Source organism: Acomys minous (genome assembly GCF_964271855.1).
Source record: "Acomys minous genome assembly, chromosome: 4".
In the NCBI taxonomy this organism is placed as follows: Eukaryota; Metazoa; Chordata; class Mammalia; order Rodentia; family Muridae; genus Acomys; species Acomys minous.
Window position 1 is genome coordinate 132,086,043 of NC_140486.1, and position 19,336 is coordinate 132,105,378.

At 40.2% G+C, this 19,336-nt stretch overlaps 1 protein-coding gene across 2 annotated transcripts in view; it reads right to left on the minus strand.

Moving 5' to 3' along the window:
* Window positions 1–350: 350 nt before the first annotated feature.
* Window positions 351–19,336, minus strand: part of SMCHD1 (structural maintenance of chromosomes flexible hinge domain containing 1) — a 118,431-nt gene continuing 99,445 nt past the window's right edge. For both annotated transcript variants that reach the window (XM_084780274.1, XM_084780275.1), the window contains 11 exons: window positions 17,747–17,873; window positions 17,020–17,139; window positions 15,445–15,530; window positions 14,194–14,316; window positions 13,148–13,338; window positions 11,749–11,858; window positions 11,542–11,612; window positions 8,518–8,689; window positions 5,219–5,377; window positions 4,513–4,627; window positions 351–1,285 (listed from right to left, as the gene is read on the minus strand). In XM_084780274.1, the coding sequence (XP_084636400.1) occupies window positions 1,258–1,285; window positions 4,513–4,627; window positions 5,219–5,377; window positions 8,518–8,689; window positions 11,542–11,612; window positions 11,749–11,858; window positions 13,148–13,338; window positions 14,194–14,316; window positions 15,445–15,530; window positions 17,020–17,139; window positions 17,747–17,873 (1,302 nt within the window). In that variant the 3' untranslated portion in view covers window positions 351–1,257. The remainder of the gene's footprint in view (window positions 1,286–4,512; window positions 4,628–5,218; window positions 5,378–8,517; window positions 8,690–11,541; window positions 11,613–11,748; window positions 11,859–13,147; window positions 13,339–14,193; window positions 14,317–15,444; window positions 15,531–17,019; window positions 17,140–17,746; window positions 17,874–19,336) is intronic.

Consider the following 19,336-nt stretch of genomic DNA (forward strand, 5'->3'; position numbering starts at 1 on the left):
GACTCAAAATTAGAACTCAACAGAGGGTGTAAATAATTGCCTCTCTTCCCATGGCAGAGCGCACGCAATGCCAAAGCTTACTTTTAAAACAGGATTTCAGACTTCCTAAGACAGGGTGTCATTAAGGCCTGCCTTGAGCTTGCACGGCCTTGGCTCTTGATGTTCTGGCTTTTGACTCTTGCGGCTTGGGCTCTCAGGCGCGCTGCTCCACAGCGGGAAGCCTTCTGTTATCGCCTTTCTGCTTCTCTCTTCAACAATGCACAGACTGAGTTCCAACCACATGGAGTTGTATCAATACTTACTAAGTCAGCTTTGACAGAGCTTTAAGTTCCAATAAAGGAAACCACTAATTTCTTTGCGAGGAGAAATGATTGTTTATTAACCTTGCTGTATAATCAGAAAGGATTAAACACACACATTTCCTGGGACAGAAAACTGTACCAAAAGTATTCCTTACAAAGTGTCACAGACTGAGAAACAGACACACAGAGTGCATGTTAGCTTGAGTTTAGCGCAGTTTAATGTTTATACAACAGCTTCCTAACAAATTCTTATTGCATTCATGTATGTTTTCTTTAACCTCTTAAAAATAGTTGTAAAAAATTAGAAAATAATGCAAATGTAGAATTAAAGCTGAGGCTCTAGATCTAGTACTAATAAATTCAGACAATACTTATAAAAATTGGTGCTGCTGCCTATCTCACTTATATACAGGATGCAATGTGTAGGCTGTCCTACCACCATCAATTTATTTTTCCATGTATTTGAGAATTTAAATTCCCAGACACCTGTGCTTTCTCCGTTTTAATGCAGAATTCAACTTTCCACACATATTTACAATTAAATATCTAGTTCTAGAACTTTCCTTATACAAGACAGAACATGTTTGTTAAATAAGTTCACACACACAGACACACAGACACACAGACACACAGACATACAGACACACAGACACACAGACACACACACACACACACAAACAGTAAAAATGTCGTTTTTAAGAAACAGTTCTGATAGTCATGATTATGCCGAGGAACAGGAGGTGTACAGGTGTTTGGGGGGAACTGCTTCAGTGCTGGCTTAACCATCGTGGTAAGAGCGCACCTGCCAGCTAACAACCAACAGACAGGATGACAACGGGGGTAGTTCCAGTAAATCTACTGCCCAGCGAGATTCTGAACACGGAACAGCTGCTTCTAGGCCCATCCGAGGAACAGGAAATTCTAGCCAGGATTATCACATTGTCTTCAGAAATGCTCAGTTTGGTACACCACCTTTTGATCTTCTGAAAAAGATGAAAAAGCAAGGCATCCAGTGAGCGCGCAGTCTTCACTCCTCTCTTACCCCTGCCTACCCAACCCCTGGGGGAAGCAGGCAGACAGAGCAAGCATGGGCTCTGTACCAGGGACTTCCTACATTCCCTATTGTTTCAGAACGCTTCCGTGTCACACAGAACTGTGCTCTAACGCTGACACTTACTACAAACAGTTAATACAATCTTTAATTGTTTAGTAATCATGCACATCTCACATTTATGGAAAACACTGCTCTCTTACTCTCTTTCCCTCTCACAATAATGTAGTGATGAACACAGTAAATGCCTTGGTACTTACTGGCATAAGTACCAAGAAAAGGATAACACCAACTTTTCTAAAGACAGCAGCTCCAAAGAGATAAACATTTTAAGAAACTGATAATATAATTTAAAAACCTACATGTATGTATTTTATTTAGTGTGTGTGTGCATGTGCATGACTGAGTTGGCACGTGCACCGCGGCGCGCAGGGGCTCCCAGAGCTCAGGAGAGGCGTGCAGTCCCTGACCTGGAGTTGTACGCAGACAGCAGTCATGTGGGCGTGGGAACTGAGCTAGTCCTGCAAGAACAAGAGCCCTCACCCACCAAGCCTCTCTCCAGCCCCTCAAGTGTCTGCGGAGTCACCCAGTGCTAGTAAGCGGAGACTACGACTGTGTTCTTTCACACTGACACTCCTCAAATGCTTCATAGAGTAGTGTGTCTTCTGGCAAATTACGTACCGGGGCTGATGAAACATGGTAAGGGATTTCTGTTAAGGTTAAGAGCTAGTATAAATAAGTAAACACACACACACACACACACACACACACACACACACACACACACACACACACACACATTATTTCTTCTTTTCCTGTTAAAACTATTCATTTTATGGATGAAATGTGATATTTCAATACTGTTAAGGATATTCTGGGCTAGCAGGTAAAGGCAACTGCTGCCAAACATGACAACTTGAGTTTCAACCCCAGGAACCACACAGTGGAAGAAAGCTACCACCGTCCCACCTCCTGTGAACTAACCTCTGGCTTCCATAAACACATGGGAAGGAGAGGTGGACATATCTGTGAGCCTGAAGCCAATCTAGTCTACATAGTGAGTTCCAGGACAACCTGGTCTACATAGTGAGACCCTGTCTCAAAAATAAAGTTTTTTTTTTTTAAACATTGTTTACATGTCTAAACAATATTTTGGATATATACTTGGCATATGCTACATAATACACTCTAAGTCCAAACCTTTAATTTTATGTACCCATGCCTTTGCTCAAAGTAGTAAACTACTATTAAAACTACTAACAACTACTAAAATAATTTTAAGCCTATTTCTTCCAGACTGCTGTAAGATCTTTCTGGGGTGACAGAGATGAGACAGGAGGTGTCTCACTTAGCAGTATCCCACACTAGGTTCAGACCCAGTCCCGCTCCCTCAGACCCTCACCTCATCCTCCTGAATAAGAAGACTGCAGGCGTGCACCATCAACTTAGCTTCCAAAACGGTACCAACTGGGTAGTGTCCAGGGAAAACTAAGAAAGCAGTTTTCATCTCACTTAACTCATCCCACAGACCCCTCAGCTGAGAAAAGATGACAAGTGTCATTCCTTTCTCCGAGGAGCAGCCAAGGGGGTCTTACAGTCTTCAGGGTTCCTAGGGCTCAACAGTGAGCTCAGCTGTGCAATTTGACCTTCAGCACCAACTTCTTATCTTGTCGTATGTAACCACTATTACTTTCCGTATCTAGTAAGGGCTTTAGCAAGGTGTCTTTTCATGTCTTCCATCGCACCGGCTGCTATTTTCAGAGAGCTTTTCTGTGACCATTACCGACCCTAGCTGTGTGGACTGCACCTTCCCCTGCTCCGTTGCTGCTTTGATGCTTTTTTCTGACCACAGACACTGTTTCATCTCTGTTATATCACCTTACCATTTTCTCTCCTTTTATACAGCAAATTTTACTTTTGAAATGATCTTTCTTTGCCGAGGATTGAGGAACATGCCATGGGCAAGAGCCTTGTCAGTTTTACTTATGGAGCAACAATAGCACAAAGGAACATAGAACTATTTGCCAAATATGCAGGCGGGGACAGCACAGGACATCAGCTTTGAACATCACAAGTCATTTATGGTTGATATGAAAATGTTATTCAAATAGTTTCAAACCTTTTGAAATCACATCTATTAAGACTTATTCCCACTCTATTCTCCTGTAAGGTGTGTTTTATGTCTGGCTACTTTTATGTCAATTTGACACAGGCTGCAGTCACCTGAAAGGAGGGAGCCCTCAGTTGAGAAAATGCCTCCATAAGATCCAGCTGTAGGGCAATTCCTTAACTAGCTGTTGATGTGGGAGGGCTCAGCCCATTGTATGTAGGGGCCACCCCTGTGCTGGTGGTCCTGGGCTCTATATGAAAGCAGGCTGAGCAAGCCATGGGGAGCAAGCCAGCAAGCAGCACCCTCCATGGCCTCTGCACCAGCTCCTGCCTCCAGGTTCCTGCCCTGCTGGAGCTCCTGTCCTGACTTCTGATGATGAACAGTTATATAGATCTGTGAATGAAGTAAGCTTTTTTGTCTCCAACTTGCTTTTGGTCACGGTGTTTCATCACAGCAACAGTAACCCTAACTAAGGCAGGTGGCCTTCTAAATCTAATTTTAAAAGGATAGTTTTTACTACCAAGTTAGGTTGCCAAAGGCTCTGTTGGGTTTTGATGAATTACTAAGCGGTGTTTGACCAGATCAAACACAAAACTTTAGAAATAACTAATACACAAATGATTGTGCATGTTACTATTTAGAAACTGGTGATCCATTAAGTAGAAGAAAGCTTATACCCTGAAACAAAAGCAACTTGATTCTAGTGACGCGTAGTAGCAGAAAATAATAATTAAAATGTCCAAATAGTAAAGTATCACTAAGAAAATCAGATCTCCTAAGAGAAAATAGGGAGTCTGTGGCTTCGTAATACAGAAGCACCAGGTATTCTGCCCAGTCCTGAAGACCAGGACCAGGAAGGACTTCACAGACACTAAGTGGCAAGGATTCCACTACAGAGTTACCACCCCACCCTGCTTCTGTTTTTAAAATACTAACTCTGCCTCAGTCCATTAGGAAATGAACCCAGCCTGATTTTAAAGCATAAGGACACAGGAGGACACAGGTCTTTGGTGAAGTAGCCGCTGGTAACCGGGTGACAACGTGCTCACCTGTTCTGCCTAGTGGATTCTCTTCTCACTCTCTTAGCAGGAATTGGACACTCTATCAACTCTATCTTTGGTGAGTGACAAAATGAGTCATTACACTTCCGTGTAGGAGTCATTCCTGTGAAGAAAATATAAAAAAAATTGGAGTAGAACAAGAAGGAAAAGCAAATATAAATATGTTATCTTTTGAAAAAGAACTTAAAGTAAGACTCAGAATCTCCGTTACTTCTTGTGCTGGTTAGTTTTTGTCAAAAGACATCAACTAGAGCCATCTGGGATGAGAAAACCGCAACTGCGGAGCTGCCTCCATCAGACTGCAGGCCCTGTCTGGGGGCACTCTGATGTGGAGTGTGGCCCCGGGACCAGTGTTGTCTCAGAAGGTTAAACCAGGCACGTAGAGCAAGACGGCAGGTGTCTCTCCGTGACCTCTGTGTCAGTTCTTGCCCTGACTTCCCTGGACAACCAGCTGTGACCTGTGAGCTGAAGCAAACCCTTTCCTCCTCAGTCTGACTTCCGTCAGGGTGTTTATCACAGAAATGGAAACATAACTAAGACACTATTCTGGGTAAGAAAATAGTTTTAAGAATTTATCAGACAACCTGGTGCTTAAAAAAAAAAGAATCAGTTCCAGCTCTGAATCATTGGCAGTCTTTCTTTATCACTGGACTCATCATTAACACTTATTGTCAAACAAAAGGTAAATATATACCAAGTTTTTGCTCTATTAGCTTCAGGCTTTTTTCCTGCTCATTGAGCTCTTGCTGCTTCTTCTTCATGTCGGGCGTGTGCAGGTACTGCAGCTGGTTGTTCAGGTCCTGGTTCACAGTGCTCATCCTGCACACAGCGGTGCGGTACTGTTGAATGAGATCTGCAAACAACAGACCTCTGAATAAAGAGCTAACACCACACCAAATCCATGTTTTAGAAAAAAGAATTAGCATTACTGGTAACTGGTGGGAAGCCCTTTTAAAGTCACGACCCACTCAATGAAGACAGCGTATGATAATTAGAATGTAATTTTCTTTGATGATTTATTTCTGTATGATGAATACATTTTTAATTACCACCCTCAACTGTTTTTTTTTTCCTTCTTCCATTTTTTTGCAGTTAGGACTTTTTACATTCTGTCTGGTACAAAGTATTATCCCATACAGATAAAGCCAAGGAGAAGAGGTGGGGCACTCTACATGCACTTTGTGCAGAGAGGGAAGATGAGAAGAGCCAGATTTCATAATCTAAACTATATCACCCTGGGCTACAAAGGCTGTTTTATGTATGTACAGCACACTGAGAACACCCCGCCCTGCACCTGTGGCACTTCCCTTCCTCACCTGCCTCCTCCCCTAAACCCTTCTGTTCCCCATAGACTCATTTCCACTCTCATGTTATTTATATGTTCTTATGTATTTGTGATTATAAATCTAGGACTCACAAGAGAGAAAACAATGTTTTCTACGACAGACTTAAATTCACTTGTCTCAAACAGACATGATTTCATTCTTCTCCACTGTGAATGTGAGCCACATTTTACCCATCTCTTATGTAGTGACAGGTAGGATGGTTAAACTTGGCTATATGTGCTGCAATGGCAGGCAACCATCTTTGTAATACGCTAATTAAGTATGTTCATAAATCGCTAAGAGCTGTATTGGGTTATGTCTAAATAGACTTATTTTTAGCCCCCTCGCCTCCCAAGACACCTCCATACTGATTTCACTAGTGACTGAACCACAACAAGATTAGTGTTTTGCTGATGGTCTTATCAACAACAACAAAAAAGGTTTTCTTGATGCCCTTTTCTGACTGGAGTGAGATGCACTCTTAATGTAATTTTTATTTACATTTCAGAAGTTTTTGTATGAAATCATTAACATATCAAGCAGATGTATGAACTCTCTCTTACAACTTTTTCACACTACTGCTTTTAAAACTGTTAAGGCTAAAGTATTATTTCAAAACTGGAAGGTATCCAAGCTTAACAGCTGGATAAATAATGGTCTATTTACAAAATGAAATAATATTTTGCAATGAAAATAAACTACAGCTACCAGCATATACAGCACAGAATGAATGGGGACACAAGTTGTGTATTTTAAGATTCTGAGTACACATAAAGTACAAAAATGGACAAAACTAACCTATGTGACGGTGAGTGAAGAAAGTTACGTCAGACAGAGACGTGAGGAAGGAGCAGCTCTCTGTAGAGCTGGAGACGCTCTGCGCATCCTACACTGTGTGCAGGGTACAGATAAGCGCAGTCATGTGCTCTCCTGCTGAGCTACATCCCCAAGCCTTGCGTTGAATCTTACTATAATGCAGCGTTGTGCTGATAAAAGCAGCTCCACATTTGTGCAGTCTGTACCTATCTATATATGGATCATACATTACTACAAAAACAAAAACGCAGCCTGGGGTAGTGCCTCATTCCATAATCCCAGCACTTGGAGATTAAGGCAGAAAAACTACTATGAATTCAGGCACGCCTGGGCTACACGGTAAGTGTCAATCCAGCTAAGGCAACAGAATAAAAATGGCCTCAATCGAACCAAACCAAGGCAAAAGAGCAAAATGTGCCACACATACCCAATGGAGTATCAATCAGCGTTACCAGGAAAGGAGACTGTACCATGTACATCTACCTCAGGGGATGAACCCTGACCTCATGCTAAGTGAGCTGACACAAAAGGACAGCACAGGCCTTCCCTCCTACAGGGTATCCAGGAGAGCCAATGTTGTGGACAACTCCAGGGACAAGGATCACTGCCAGGGGAAAAGGGAGGGGAAGGCTCTAAGTTTCAGTTCTACAAAAAGCATTTTGGGAGATGGACTGTAAAGCTATGTGAAAGTATTTAACAGTACTGAATTGTGCGGTGAAACGGTTAAGATGGCAAATTTTATTGTATGTATAAACAAGCTAAAGTAAGAAGCTACTTTTGTGTGTGCAGTAAAGCTAGACAGTTGGGCACGTGGCAAACTCATGAAATAAAATCAGGAGTCTGTAAGGCCATGAGTGTGGGGACCTCCTGCTGGGCACACGTGCACTTCAGGGCAGACACAATTACATGGCTGACTTGAAGGAGGCAGCTGGGATACGAGAGAACAGAAGTGGCAAAAAGATCCATGTCATACACTTCAAGAAAAAAAAAAATTAAAAAAAAAAAAAAAAGACTTTTGCTATTTGACCCAAACTAGTCTCAAATTTCTAGGCTCACGTGAGCTTTCCTGTCTCAGCCTCCCAAGTGGTCAGTGTAGGCACATGCTATCATGCCAGCTCGAAAACCATGTAAGCTGAGACAAAGACAAATAATTATCTAATAAGCTACTAATTTAACAAGGCAGAATAGTCTTTAATGCATAATAAAAACAGGGCGGGACTGCTAGTCTGCCTGACTACTCTCTCGCAATATATTCCACAATGGGAGAATGGAGCTTGTTTGAACTACCTGACACAGGATAGGTTTTTATAAAAACAAAAAATTTTACATTGTATACACCGGTTACTGGCTAATAATTTTGTCACATTAGATACCTAAGAGAATGTTAAAATCAAATCAGAAATTGCGTTTAGATGCTCATCCAGCTGGGAAGGTAGCTCAGGGGTAGAATATTTGCTTAACATATGCAAGACCCCAGGCTTAACCTCCCAACATTAAACAAAACAAAACAAAATAAAACAAAAAGATGAATAACATCTTTTATTCATCAAAAAGATGAATAACAACAATATACTTTTGTGATCCGAAAGAGCGCTGGGGTTGTGATCCAGTTGGCAGTGCTTGCCTAGCATAAACAGCCCTCAGTTCAGTCCCCAACAGCACAGATAGTGGGTGTGGGGTGAGAAATGCTTGCAGCCCCAGCACTGAGAAATGGAGGCAGGAGGGTCAATAAATTTAAGGCCACACCCAATTACATGGTGAATACCTGCCAGCCTCAGATTCATAAGACCCAGTTTTAAAACAATGACAAATAAACAAGCTAAGCCAAAAACTCACCCCATATTTCACTTACCTATTTGCTTCCCCAAGACTATACACTGTCTTGGTTCTGGAGCTCCAAAGACCATTCCTCGGAGTTTGTCCATTGGAGGAGCTTTATTCTGAAGGCCCCCAAACTTCCCATTACTTCTAATTCTATCTCCATCTCTAGTCAGTAGTGTGGGGCAGTGTGCGATTTTAACAACCTATTTCGGGCACACAGGTGCTAATTAGTAAGAAACCAACTCCAACTGCTCTAAAGAGAAACCACTCAAATATCAGTTTATAAACGACATGATCCAGCACGGTCAATCACACCTTTAGCCCAGCACTAGGCAGGCGGAGGCAGGCAGATCTCTGAATTTGAGGCCAGCCTGGTCTGTATAGTGAGTTACAAGACAGCCAAGGCTCTGTAGAAAGATACTGCCGCAAACAAAGAAACCCAACAAAAAAAAACAAAATAAGAAGACCCAACCAAGCAAGGCAGTAGAGAAATGGCATGACTGCGATAGTGTTTCCATAAAACTAATAAGCTAATAGCATGCAGACTGAACTAGGGTGAGAGCCCGTAACAAGGAGAGAACCAGATGAGTGTTCAAATGCTGGCTTAAACTCCAGTGCTGAGAAAGGAGTCAAGACTTAAATTCTCCCAATTAATCAAAATAATATCTTACTGGATTTAGCATTTCATGATCTTTATGAGTGTATTCAATAATTCCACTTATGTATGCATTCAAACATAGTCTTAGTAAAACACAGCACACTAACATGTCTCAGAAAGTTACATAAATTGCGGCATATCCACACCAAAAAATAGAATATATGCATTAAAAAGTGATTGAATGCTGAGGATATGACACACGGGCAAGAATGTTTTGGCATACAGCTATGAGGATTCAAGTTTGGATTGTTAGCATCTACTTAAAACAGCTCATGTGGTTGCACTAACAATCCCAACTGCTAGGGGTGGGAGGCTGTGGAAACAGGAGGGATCAATGGGGCTTGCTAATCAGCCAGCCTCCCTCACCGCCCCAACAAACCAAACCAAAGCCATGAGCTCCAGGTCCAGTGAAACTCTGTCTCAAGTAAAAGTTGGGACAGTAATTGCAGTATGACATCTGATACAATCTTCTGGCCTGTGAACGAACGAACACACATACACACACACAGACACACACACACACACACACACACACACTCTAAGTGCAACTGAAGAGCATTATAATTTAACATATTAACAAATAACCTAGTGTAATCTAACATTAAAGCTTAAATAGTATCTGAAATATATAAAGTATTTACATACATTATATACAATTTATAAAAGGCAATTACATCTTTAAACAAAAAGAAATTCCAGAGGTACTTCATAAGTGTACTTCCAGAAAACTAGCACTTTTATTTCTTTTTATTTATTTTTGGTGTTAATCCTGGCATTTAAAAAAATACTTAAAATGCCACAGTGACTAAAGTAATCATTTTGTTTTCTTTTGGTGTGTGCGTACAGTTTCACCATGGAACCTAACTGGCCTTGAGCTCACACGCCTCTCTGGGCCAGCTGAGCGCTGGGACTACAGGCGTGAGCTACTATGCCTGGCTTAGTTGAAAAACAATTATAGTAGACATAGTGAGTCAAACACGTGCAAAATGAAAATTACTTGGTTTGGTAAAAGAAATGATTACAACTTATTCTGGGTTTTGATTTGGATTTATATGCTTTCTAAAGGTAAACCCTAAAGAAAGTGGAGGGTGGTGGTTGTAGAGATGGCTCAGTTTTCTTAAGAGGATGTGGAGCTAGGTGGTGGCGGCGGCATGCACCTTTAATTAACCCAGCACTTGGGAGGCAGAGACAGGCAGATTAATGAGTTCCAGGACAGCCTAGTCTACTGAGAGAGTTCCAGGATAGCCAGGGCTACACAGAGAAACTCCTGAAAAACAAAAAACAAAACAGAAACCCTAGCTAAGACAAAAAGCATACAAACCCAAAACGAGTTTTATACAACAACTAAAGACACATACAAAGGTTAACTCTCCTCCTCTGAAGATGCTAAATGCTAGTGAGCCTAGCTGCCTTCAATGGCTGAACCCCCAAAGTCTTTATGTTAAACCCATTATGCTCTAGACCCTATGACGTCTAGTGGTTCTCAATCTGTGGGCTGTGACTCCTTGGGAGGGTCATATGTCAGATAATTAGATATTTACATTATGATTTATAACAGCAGCAAAATTACAGCCATGAAGTAACAACAAAATTGGGGGTCATCACAATGAGGAAATTTTATTTTATTTTTGGTTTTTTGAGACAGGGTTTCTCTGTATAGCCTTGGCTGTCCTGGACTCACAGAGATCCACCTGCCTCTGCCTCCTGAGCCCTGGGATTAAAGATGTGCGCCACCATGCCTGGCTACAAAGAGGAATTTTATTAAAGGGTTGCAGCAACAGGGAGGCTGGGAACCACTGCTATTACCTGATGATGTAGTCTTTAAATAAACAATATTTTTCTTTAAGATAGGCTTCAAAGTATATTGTAGGCTGACCTAGAACTCACTATGCTGCCCTTATAGCAATCCTTCTGCCTCTTTTTTTTAAGTGCTGGAATTAAAAATGTGAAACTAAAACCAGCCTGGAGATAGTAATTTTATAGAAAGAATCACACTGAGGTTATTCATACGGTCTTTACTCCGGTATCATTGTTATCCTTGTGAAGGGGAAACTTAGACTTGGCCCTGCACACACAAGGAGAGACACAAGAGCTCAGCCAACACAGGGGAGACAAGAGGCCCTGAAACTGAGCCCTTCCTCACTCATGCTTCTCAGCAGAAACCAACTCTGCTCATCAACCTGAATTTGGACTTTCAAGCCAATAGATTCAAGACAAAAAATTTCTATTACTCAAGCCACTCAGGCTATTATACTTTTGCTAAGGCAGCACGAGAAAACTAATACAAAAGGAATATATACAAGTTATTCCTTAACAAATATGAAACTATCCCTTTTCAGTTTTATTTCCCAGTTCTTTACAATGAAGTGATTTAAAAAAAAAAAAAAAAGTACATACCTCTTTTCTATAATGATTGGCTGCATCTAGATTATCCAAAATAATGGTATCTCCTAACAGCATACCAAAAACTAAAAACATAAAAATGTACAGAATTAAATATTTCTAAAAGCAGCATTTATAAGAACATATTTTTTCAGTTAATGTATAGATTTATTTCACAAATATATCAGTGGAACAAAATGAAGTAACCATAACACTGTTTACCTGTTTCACAATGTTCAACATTATCTGGGAATGTTAACAAATCTCGGGCAAAAACTGGATCTCCAAAGGGCTTAAAATGTAATTTACCATTTCGGAAATGAGGTAGAGGTCTAAATATAAAAACAAAACAATAAAAGGCACTAAACAAAGTATACATAATTCAAAAAAATACAGTTAGAGAAGCATAAGTATATGCACATTATGTGAGCACATGTGACCCAGCTACTACTCCTAATGATAACATGCTCTGCCTTAGAAATGACCATCAGCATAAGGTATCTGCTTTCATGACTCTTAGGGATCCAGTAAGCAGTGTGTGCTACAGTTGAGTCTCCCCTCCTAATACTTGTGCTGAAATCTGTGTGCACACGTTTACTCTTAGCACTTGAGAGTAGGTGATCATATTTATCTCTCATCACTTCCCCTAACTACTCCAGATCCATCTCCTTTGTCCACTTCCAATTTTTTTTTTTTTAAATGAGTACAGTGGTCTTCTGAAGTCAGGTGGTTTCCTCAATTTTTTTTTTTTAAAGCAGGATCTCTTATTGAACCTGAACTCAATGATTTGGCTAGACTAGTAGGCCAGTGAGTAAGGGATCCTCCTGTCTCTGCCTCCCTAGAAATGACATTACTGATGTCTGACATGTCTGGCTTTCATGGGGGTGTTGGGGGTCTGAACTCAGTTCTTTATGACAGCACTTTATTGATGGAGCTATTTCACTAGCATCTGCCCCCACTACACCCCCAAACTCCACTGGGTCTTTAGCAATTACAAAGAGAGAGAAGGCCTTCCTAAATGGAAATATTTTCTTGCAATAACTATCACCTTTGGGCTGGAGATATAACTCAATTGGTACAGTGTGTGCAGTGTGAAGATGTGGGTGTGGGAGGAACTTATAACCACAGTATTTGGGGATGTGCTAATAATTGGATCTCTGGAGCTCATTGGTTAACCAGCTTAGCAAAATCTGTGAGCACCAAAGCCAGTGAGACCTCTGGCCTGCACATACATGCATACACGTGCATGTACATACATCTAAACACACACACACACACACACACACACACACACACACACACACACACACACACACACCACACATGCGCAGTTACCCTTATCTACAGGTATTTTGATATGTTGGATTTCCTATGCTCTCTAAAATGAGTACTAATAAACAGCACAGTGGTAGGTAATGGCTTGTAATGGGTATGAGTTAGGATGCTGAAGGAAAGCAAGAACTCAAATATAAGTTATGTCAATAAAAATCACATTATTTAAATTCAAGGGCTGCCTGAGAAGGCAGTATAACGTGTATTCAGCTTCTATCAGGCCATGAGTTTGATCCCAAGCACTGCAAAACAAACAAGACAATAAATACTACTTCTGTTTTTTTCTAACCTTTTCCAATCTGGAAGATTTTTTCTATAAATAGAATCAAGGGGCAACACTTGCTGACGACCTTGAGTTTCATCATAGATACATCGTGCAGCATCCGTGGTTAGGGTAACCACACAGTCCATGTCACTCGCCAGATGCCAAGAAATAACCACTGCAGCTCGATCATCTTCAATTTGTGCCAGATGTGCAATCTGAAGCCATTTTATTAAAAACACACAGAAATTTAAAAAATAAAAAATTAAAAGTCTTACTAGATTAGGGAGCAACAACAACAACAGAACCCCTGAAAAAGAAACATCAGCCAGGCGTTTTGGCATACAAACGTAATCCCAGCAACTGGCAGGCTGAGACAGAAGGATTGTAAAGTTTAGGCCTAGTCCAAGCTACACTGCTCAAAGCTCCTCCAGTTTTAGAAATTTACACTAGCTGCCAGCTAATTAAACATGCACGTATCTCATGCTTCAGTGTCTGTAATAGGGAGAGTCTTGGTAATCATGAAGTACACTTAAAAATATGCAATAAAACAAGAGTCTCAAGATTAAGCATATATTTAAAATACCCTTCTAAATAAGATACAATTCTTTCAGAAAAGAAATCTAAATGTTACAAATAACCACCGTTTCATTGGGAACTAGAATAAATCGTTTTCTTTAAAATTCTTGCCTGTGGCTCAGACCTGCTACCTTTGGAATATTACAGCCACTTCTAAGATCTCGGCATTGTGCTGGTTTAATCAGGCCTACTACTTAGTCTTATTTGATCTGGTAGCACAAACCTGCCTGGAAATAAGGCTCTTATTTCACTATACAGAGATAATTTCTGCCCCAGTTTTCTAACTCACCAGGCATTAATGGAAAAAAATTAAGGAAACAGACATGCAGACTGGGGGTGTAGCTCAGAAACAGAGTGCTGCCTCTACATGGAAAGCCCTGCACTCAGTGCTCAGAACTGCACTGAGGAGTGCAGGAGAAAGAAAGGACAGACAGACGTGAGACAGGACAAGGTAACAAGAATGCACTGTTTCTTAAGAAGCTTAAACTACAGACCTTCCCCAAAATATCTTCACTGCGTTTACTGTAGTTTGGAAGAGTACATGATCTTCTGGGCTTTTTTTTAAGTTCATACTGTTCTGTTATCTTTTTTTCCAAAAGTGCTTCAATGTGAGGTATCTGTAATTAATAAAGAAAATTCATCTACAAGGTCAATTGTTGTTGTTGTTTTAACAGGCAGGCAAGGATAGATAAAAAGCAGTAGTCTGGAGTACTTGAGACAGTTACTCAAATAGGTACTACTTGATAGAAAACTCTCAACATACGTCTACCGAATATTTACCACGTGATCCTGGGCCACAAACCCAAGACCATCGCGTGGTAGGCCAGCACTTTCATCACTGAGCTACACTCCCAGAGAATGAAAGCCTTTTTTGAGGAGGAAAAGGGGCAAAATCTTGAAATTTTATTAGGCTCTTACACACCCTACACTCATCCTCTACCACTAATCTATTCCTTCAATGATTTTTTAAAGTCTTTGTTATAAAATGTGCTGCCTAGCCAGATCCAGTGGTATTCACCTGTAATCCCAGCATTCACAAGGTTGAGGAAGAAAGAGTTTGAACCCAGTCTGAACCACATAACAAGACTCTGTCTATCAAAAACAAAAACATGATAAAGCAAAAGATTAAAAAAAAATGAACACACTATGTAGTTAGTCATCTCTCTGAAACTATATCACAAACAAAACTATTAGCTAGGAAATACTCTGTACTATTTTGTGTTACTTAAAAACATATTGTGGAGTTGAGGAGATGGCTCAAAAGTAAAGAAAATCTGTTATTTTTACAGGGGATCAAGGTTCAATTTCAGCACCCATATTGTGGCTCATAAGCAACTCAAGGTCTCAGGTGCAGGTGATCCAACCTGCATTCAGGCAAAACATTCATATGCACAAAATAACTAAATGGACCAACCAAACAAACATAGTCTATGTTTATGCAGTGCCATGGCACACATGTAGACATCAACGGACAGACGTTTCTCCCAAGCCTGAGACCTAAGTTAGATCTCCAAATCCACATGAAGACGGAAGGAGAGAACAAATTCCACAAAGCTGTCCTCTGACTTCCATGTATATACCATGGTACATGTACAGACTGCAAAAGGATGCACATGTGCATGTATGCACACACGCACACACACACACAAAACGTCAAGTTAACAACAGAAGTGTCTGCAGAATTCCTAATAAATCAAGTAGTTGAATTTAATAAAAAAAAGTTACTGTATACTTGGAAGTTATACCTGTTGTGTTGCAGGAATATCAATATTGTATGCTTTTAATTCATTTCGTAGCTGGGCCTCTTTTAATTTTGCTTCTTCAACCTGACCTAAAATTAAGAAAATAAAAATGAAAAATTACATTTATGTTTAATAGTCCTTAAACCATAGCTTATGAAAAAAAATTTCAACTACTTTTTTCTTTTAATGTTTGATGTTAGAAATGAAAACCATCAAGTAATAACTGCTAACTTAAGCTATATATCACAAGGCTCAATGATACATAAAAGGAGAAACAAAATTAATGTACTAGGATATGCTATGGTATCATACTACTGCAAACTTTCATGGATACATGAGTTACACAACTGCAGGGGTAGAAGTTCATAAACAATCTATACAAATGACATGTCAACAGCTTACCTATAGCCTTAATCGATAGAGAAAAACACGACACAGGCAATACAGGGTTCTTAGTTAATTACTAAAAAAGTGAATTATATTATAAAATGTCTGCATAACTATATTTTAAATTTAATTTTATTTTATGTGTATGGGTGTTTTGTCTGCATGTACATCTGTACTACTGTGTGTCTGGTGCCCATGGAGGCCAGAAGAGGACCTGGCTCCCCAGGAACTGGAGTTACAGATGAGTAGCCGCTGTGGGTGCCAGGAATCAAACCTGGCTCATTTAGGAGAGCAGCCAGTGCTCCAAGTCCCTGTACATTTTAAACTATACAACTAATACAAAAGCATAAAACTAAGCTGGAGAGATGTCTCAGTGGTTGGGAGCACTGGCTGCTCTTACAGAGGACCTGGGTTCAATTCTCAGCACTTGAAGGGCAGGTCACAGCTCCCAGCTCGATGGGACCTGACATCTTCTGGTCACTCTGGGCACTACGCACAGGCACACATGCAGGCGAAAGACCTATCCACATAAAAACATACGACCCTTTTGCTAGTGGTGGCGGCGGCGCACGCCTGTAATCCCAGCACTGTAGACACAGAGCAGGTGGATCTGAGCGCATGGCCAGCCTAGTCTAGACAGTGAGTTCCAGTATAGCCAGGCCTACACAGAGAAATCCTAACTTGAGAAGGGGGAAAAAAGTAAAAAACTAGAACAAATTAAAACCTATAGTAAAAATATTTGGCAAATAAAAAACAGGTAACAGAGTATAATTCAACAAATGTCTTATTTGAATTGTCTATAAATATCACTTTAAGAGATAACATTTTCTGGACTAACTGAAGAGTATGTTAAATATTTCATTTTTTAGTACTTATAGACTCATATGCTACTGTGATATGTAAAATACAAAGAGCTCATGATTAAAACTAAAAATTAAGTTATGAGTTATCCCCAGTGACATCGTTTGCCGGAAGCTGCAGCTAGACAAGTTAGCTATCAATATTGTCAAAGCCTTAAATTTTCCACAGGTCCACATTTCTAGAGGAAAAGGTCCCATCTCTATAGTCTGTAAGCCTGCTACTAGCTTAAAGTCAGGGACACTTCATGTTAAGAATTACCAAGTGACCAGTGATGACCTGTTCTTGCCATCTTTCTGTACTTATCATTGCCTTGTACACAAGGTGACTTACATTTCATTTCGTCAACAAGCTGCTTGTTGGCATCAAACAGGCTTCTGTACATGACGATGGACTTAGACAGCTGGTCCTTTTCTTTTGTCAGTGCTGCCATTTGTTGCTGTTTTTTAACATCTAAGAAAAACGTTCAGATAATTTAAACAACCTACAAACTGACATCTTCATTGATGCACACGCAGAGTGAGGCTACCTAAGTGCCACTGCCTACAGACTACGGTGCACACGCAGAGTGAGGCTACCTAAGTGCCACTGCCTACAGACTACGGTGCACACGCAGAGTGAGGCTACCTAAGTGCCACTGCCTACAGACTATGGTGCACACGCAGAGTGAGGCTACCTAAGTGCCACTGCCTACAGACTACGGTGCACACGCAGAGTGAGGCTACCTAAGTGCCACTGCCTACAGACTACGGTGCACACGCAGAGTGAGGCTACCTAAGTGTCACTGCCTACAGACTACGGTGCACACGCAGAGTGAGGCTACCTAAGTGTCACTGCCTACAGACTACGGTGCACACGCAGAGTGAGGCTACCTAAGTGCCACTGCCTACAGACTATGGTGCACACGCAGAGTGAGGCTACCTAAGTGCCACTGCCTACAGACTATGGTGCACACGCAGAGTGAGGCTACCTAAGTGCCACTGCCTACAGACTACGGTGCACACGCAGAGTGAGGCTGCCACTGCCTATTCAGTATAAGACTACTCTCCTAAAGACTTACCGTTGTAAAACATAAATGGCAGGCTGTATGGCTCTAATGTTCTTGATAAAGTTGACAGTTGAGGCTCAAAGATAATAAAATATTCAGTACTATCCCTTCCAGGACTATTTTCTGCCAGCACTAGAGTCTGTGTAAGTGAAAAAGGAATGAGAAAAACAAGACATAAAAAAGAGAATTCCAATGATGCCTGTGTTCTCACACGGCTACCAAAGAAGCAGTAAAAACTGAACATGAAAAACACTGGCTGACTCTTCAGATTTACTCAACATCAACAACAACACCCAAGACATAAAAGAATTTATCTTTGATATTGGAGAGCCACATTAACTAATTAGTACAACTTAGCAAAAACTATATTTAATGCAAAATTATAAGAAAAGGTTGTATTTCCCATCAAGCTATCTTCATCAGTGGCCACTTCTATCTTGACCTACAAAATTACTTTGATTCAAACCTTTGGGCTGCAGCAGTGTAAAACAGCTGATAGAGTAAGAGCTATAAAAACACACAGAGAAGTACTCAAAGCACCAGGCTGAGCTTAAGTTACAGCTGTTGCCGTGGGAGTCCAGTCCCAGGTGACAGAACAAGAGGCCTCTGAACATGCATAGACTTGTTTTTTAAACTTTTACCTTTTTTTCAATTCACAAAAAGTTAATACACCTGATCTCAAGACTAAAGCATATAACTAACACAAGTGACGCGGTTACTAACGTTTTAATTCAAATGTATGTTCAGCTCTGTAGAAAAAGACCTTAAGTTCTTTGTTCTCAAGAATACTGTACAACATAGCAACACCTCCCCAAAACCAAATAAGAAATCCTAAACTAATAGAAGATTATAAAAAACCATAAAGTTATAAACACTTACAATGAGTAAGCTAATTCTCAGTCCCACTGAGATTTTGAAAGCCACCAGCAATGCACAGACAGGATTGTAAGTACATATAAAAATCGTAGTACATATAAAAATCGTTTCTATTTAAAAAGTAACATATACTTTAACTTGTTTCCTTAAGCTTGATTTGTTAATGACAAGTCATAAAATGTTACTAATTTAAGATGTTTATGAATAATACAGATAAACCACACTATAGTACTAAGTCTTTGAGATGAACACTTAGCCTGAAATTTTAACAATCACTTAAGAAACAGGAAAAGAGTATGTCGCTGATTATTTCCTTGCAAACTTTTCTATGATAATGAGAAGTATGGCTAATTTAAAAGCTTATTTTACTTGGTATCAAATTTCTCTTAAAGGGAGAAGAGGCTCTATCAGTTTACCTTCATCAGCAATGTACAACAATACAATCCCCTGGCGACGCCAAGCACTCCACACTAATTACTATTGCTTTGACTAGCTGTTCCCTAAGTGTTGCCAAGTTCATGTCTTTTGATTTAATGGCCATTTATTCTTCCTAATTAAAAGAATCATTCATTTTCTTTATCTATTTTTATACTACTAGGTTGCCTTTTAAAATAGATTTTGCATTTTCTCAGGTTTCAAAAATATGTTAACTATATACAGATATATATATAGGATAATCCCCCCTTTACTAACCATTAACGTTTTTCTGTTACAGAATTAGGTAAT